This window comes from Engraulis encrasicolus, chromosome 20 (genome assembly GCF_034702125.1).
Source record: "Engraulis encrasicolus isolate BLACKSEA-1 chromosome 20, IST_EnEncr_1.0, whole genome shotgun sequence".
Classification (NCBI taxonomy): Eukaryota; Metazoa; Chordata; class Actinopteri; order Clupeiformes; family Engraulidae; genus Engraulis; species Engraulis encrasicolus.
The window spans coordinates 43,571,475-43,575,905 of NC_085876.1; the positions used below are offsets into that span (position 1 = coordinate 43,571,475).

At 45.3% G+C, this 4,431-nt stretch overlaps 1 protein-coding gene across 1 annotated transcript in view; it reads right to left on the reverse strand.

Annotated features, from left to right (window-relative positions):
- cmtm8a (CKLF-like MARVEL transmembrane domain containing 8a) overlaps positions 1–4,067 on the reverse strand; it is a 13,720-nt gene extending 9,653 nt beyond the window's left edge. The window contains exon 1 of the mRNA XM_063184958.1: positions 3,686–4,067. Coding sequence (XP_063041028.1) covers positions 3,686–3,829 — 144 coding nt within the window. The 5' untranslated portion in view covers positions 3,830–4,067. The remainder of the gene's footprint in view (positions 1–3,685) is intronic.
- Between the last annotated feature and the right edge of the window lie 364 nt (positions 4,068–4,431).

Below are 4,431 nucleotides of genomic sequence, written 5' to 3' on the forward strand. Positions count from 1 at the left end.
ATTTGTGCAGCTACACTTAGATGCTGATACGTGGACCACGCTGAGCAAAAGGGGAAAAGGGTGTGGGCAGAGAGTCTTTAAGTATATAGAGATATGCCAACATAATAGGTTTCTATGGGCACCTAACGTGACCAGGTTCCGGTCTGTCTAAAGGGGCGTGTCATAATGCTCCCAGCATTGAATAGAATAGTCCTTTGGTCTGCCTAGGTCTGCCTAAAGGGGGATTTCCCCCCCTCCCCCTTGCAGTCATAGAACCTGGAAACAATGGGCCAATGCAACCTCTCTCTCTCTACTCTCTCTGGTGTGGGTGTGGGGGGGCATGCATACCCATGGGGACCCAGGTTTGAGTCTACCCCCCCACCCCGGCCTCCATTCCTCTCACTGTCCTGTCATGATAAAGGTCCACCCCACACACCCCTATTTTTCCAAAGTGTGTGTGTGTGTGTGTGTGTGTGTGTGTGTGTGTGTGTGAGGCATAATGTTATGACAGTCTACCGTAGGCCACCTGGACATTGCTTCATATTAATGCTTTTAGTGCATGTGTGCACCATTGTGTGTAAATGGTGCACACCCACGAATGTGTGTGTGTGTGTGCGTGCGTGTGTGTGTGTGTGTGTGTGTGTGTGTGTGTGTGTGTGTGTGTGTGTGTGTGTGTGTGTGTGTGTGTGTGTGTGTGTGTGTGTGTGCGTGTGTGTTTTTTAAGGCCAAGGCCGAGCTATCTTTTCCATCTCTTTCCTCTCCATTGCACGCTACATTATGATGGGAACAGGGTGTGTGTGTGTGTGTGTGTGTGTGTGTGTGTGTGTGTGTGTGTGTGTGTGTGTGTGTGTGTGTGTGTGTGTGTGTGTGTGTGTGTGTGTGTGTGTGTCTACTGACACATGCAAATGCAGGGATCTGAGCTGTGGCAGCTATTGTAATGTTATCATCAGCTGAGGGGACGTGTGTGTGTGTGTGTGTATACAGGGCTCCAGACTAACTTTTTGCACTGGTTGCACTGGTGCGCCTAAAAAAATTGTTTAGGTGCACCAGCACAAAATTTAGGTGCACCCAAATGTTCACCCCCCCAACACACACACACGCACGCACCCCAGCTTTATAATAATAATAATAATAATAATAATAATAATAATAATAATAATAATAATAATAATAGGCTAATAAAAAAAGCAATAGGCCTTATAATATAATAAGAAGAAGAAGAAGAATAAGAAAAAGAATAATAATTAATGAAATTATTATTATTTTAAAAGACCTGGAGCCTTCCATGTGCTAGGCTAGTCTTCCAAATGTGCTCCTCAAAAGACATGACAGTAGGCTACATAACTACCACGTCCTGGCTACAAGTAGGCCTAAGCTAGCCTAAGCTTTAATTTTCAGCAATAAGGCTACACACAAGCACAGATATGGATGGATAGATGGATAGATAGATAGATAGATGGATGGATAGATAGATATTTTTCAAACCCTGTTAAAAATGTCATGATTTTTTAAATCATTAGACACTAATAGCCTATGTTTACAGGTGAATTGGGTTTTGTATTTCCCCATTTTTGAGCGCTCTCCCTCTGCATGATGATTGGGTATCTTAGCAAGCGCTATGAACAGACACGAGAGCACCATTTCGTGCGCGCTTCTCCCACCTATCTCTCGCGTGCTGTCTCAAGGTGCATGAACGATGGCTTGCCGACAGATATTCAGTTTGGAGTCGCTATCAAAAAACTCTCACTGAAGTCCCGAGAGACTAGCCTGTCACCTGTTGTTTGGCCAGCTCTCCACGCGGTTGAAACGGACCATTGTGTTTACAGTGGTATCCGAGGTGAATTGGGTTTTGTATTTCTCCATTTTTAGCGCTCTCCCTTTGCATGATGATTGTGGTATCTTAGCTAGCACTACGACAGGACAGCACAATTTTGTGCGCTCACTCCCTCGTGCTGTCTGAATGTGCATGCACGATGCCTTGCCGACAGATAGGCAGTTTGGAGTCGCTATCAAATAACTCTCATAGAAGTCCCGACAGCGTGTCACCTGTTGAATGGCCAGCTCTGCACGCGGCTGAAGCGGACCATTATTATCCGCGCACCCGTCTGCGTTTATGTGATCAGTGGCCGATGTTTAATATATCCTCAAGCCATCTCGTTTTTTCCCCGTGATTGTAACCCTCTCGTCCGTTTCATAACTCCCCTGGTTGAGAACACAAACTCGCGAGCTCACGTGAACTCGGATAGTTTAGCGAAGTCGAACATTTTATTCTGAAACGTCGGGCTGCCTCAGCGAGAGGAAGGGGGAGAAAGATAGTTCAGCGGAGTTGAATGACGCATCGACACGTTTTATTGTGTGATGGGCCAGTTACAGTAGGCCTACTGTAGAATGACTATTAATTTTATGTCCATTAAAACGGTTGTTTAGCATTGGCAATTAATTTTGTTCTACTGATGGCTGGTCGCACCGGTGCGCCTAAAAATATTTTTTAGGCGCACTATGGAAAAAAATGGGCGCATGTGCGACCAAATTGGTCGCACTCTGGAGCCCTGTGTCTATTTCCTCCAAGCCGCAAATGCACACACACACACACACACACACACACACACACACACACACACACACACACACACACACACACACACACACACACACACACCTTGCATGACATGACATCGCTCAGTATCCATATCCAGATGATCACTCACCTGTTTTACGCAGGAGGTTGTGATTAGGTATAAATAGAATTATAGCAGTCACCAGAGATGTTCTGCCTTTTTACCGTCTCTCGCTGTCGGCTACTACTACTCTGCGGAATTCATTTTATTAACATAAGAGGAAAAGCATTTGAGATTGCTTAGTATTCAATACACTCTATGCCTGTGCTTTCTTTCACCCATAATCAATCAGTTAAAGGTGCAAGGTGTATTGCACTAGTGCATATTTCCTAAACTTTCCATGAATATTTCCTAAATAATGAACTTACATTTATTACTATGACCAAAGAGAGATTAGAGGTGAATGTAGACTTTTCTGTATTAATAGCCTATTACTGTAACAGTTGCAGAGGCAGGAAAACGACAGGTGCCTCCAGCACCCCCCAGGACGTACTGAACCAGCCAAGCATACAGAAAAGAATCTATTAATCAATCTCTCTCTCTCTCTCGCTCTCTCTCGCTCTCTCTCTCTCTCTCTCTCTCTCTCTCTCTCTCTCTCTCTCTCTCTCTCTCTCGCTCTCTCTCGCTCTCTCTCTCTCTGAAGTGCACACTACAACTACAAAGAGTGCACCGCAAAGTAACATGTTCCATTCCATCCTAGCAACCGGCCGTTGCGCGCGCCTAATGGCCCAGCACAAAGGGCCATTCTTTAGTCTCGCGGCTGAATTCCTGAGCCCTCTCCAAACCCTGATAAGGGGCTCCACTTAGTAGGTCCCTCTCTCTCGGTGGGACACGATTGCAAAGTAAAGAGCTGCTCTTCTGTGGTGGCACAACACTTCAAAAAGATGTGGATGGAAACGTTTAATAAATACTCCGTTGTCCTATCCGTTCCTTTATGGTTTTGTAGGAGCAACTTATTTACGTGGTGCAGCTTTTTATTTTTATATAAAGAATATTAATTAACAAAAGAACCATTTGAAAAATAGTAAATAGGCACAACAATGGAACCCAGTAGTTGATTGACGATTAAATGTTAATAATCCACCTACCACCTCGGCGCAGACCAGTATCCCAGACGGACTCCTGATGAAGTGAGAGTCGCAGGCGACAACTGAGGTGGAGGATGACTGGTCGAACTCCTGGTAAGGGTTGCTGGTGTTGATGACGGCTCGGGAGCCCCCACTTTCCTCCATGACCGTCAGACGATCGGCTCCTACTAGAGCTGGACAGGTCCTTCTTGGTTAATGGAACAACTTACGCTTGGTCCAAAAGAAAACTTTGCTGTTGCTCCACGTACGGAGATGTTTGGAGTGTGCGCGCACTTCATATGACACGGAGTCGGTGTAAAAATGCCATCTTCTAATCTATATTCGAATAGTTAAAACGGACAATCTAAAGCGGCATCGCTCCTGACCGTCTGGAACCGACCAGTGCCGCGCGGACAATCAGACAGAATGCGCGCGCGCGCACTACACACAAGCACGCTCTGAATGAATCACACACGCGCACACACCCACCTGTTGCTGTAGGCTATTGGAGGTAGCCAGGTAGCCCAGTGTTCAGATGAGTTGATAGCTAAAAAGAACATACCTCGTCTGATATCGAGAGACATTTTCAGAAGAAAATAGGCCTACAATATCTTCCTTTGACTATGCACAGTGACTTTGACACCTTGACACTTTGTGCACTTTTCTATTTTTTTTTCATTATTTTTTTTTATATCTTTATATCTGTGTGTGTGTGTGTGTGTGTGTGTGTGTGTGTGTGTGTGTGTGTGTGTGTGTGTGTGTGTGTG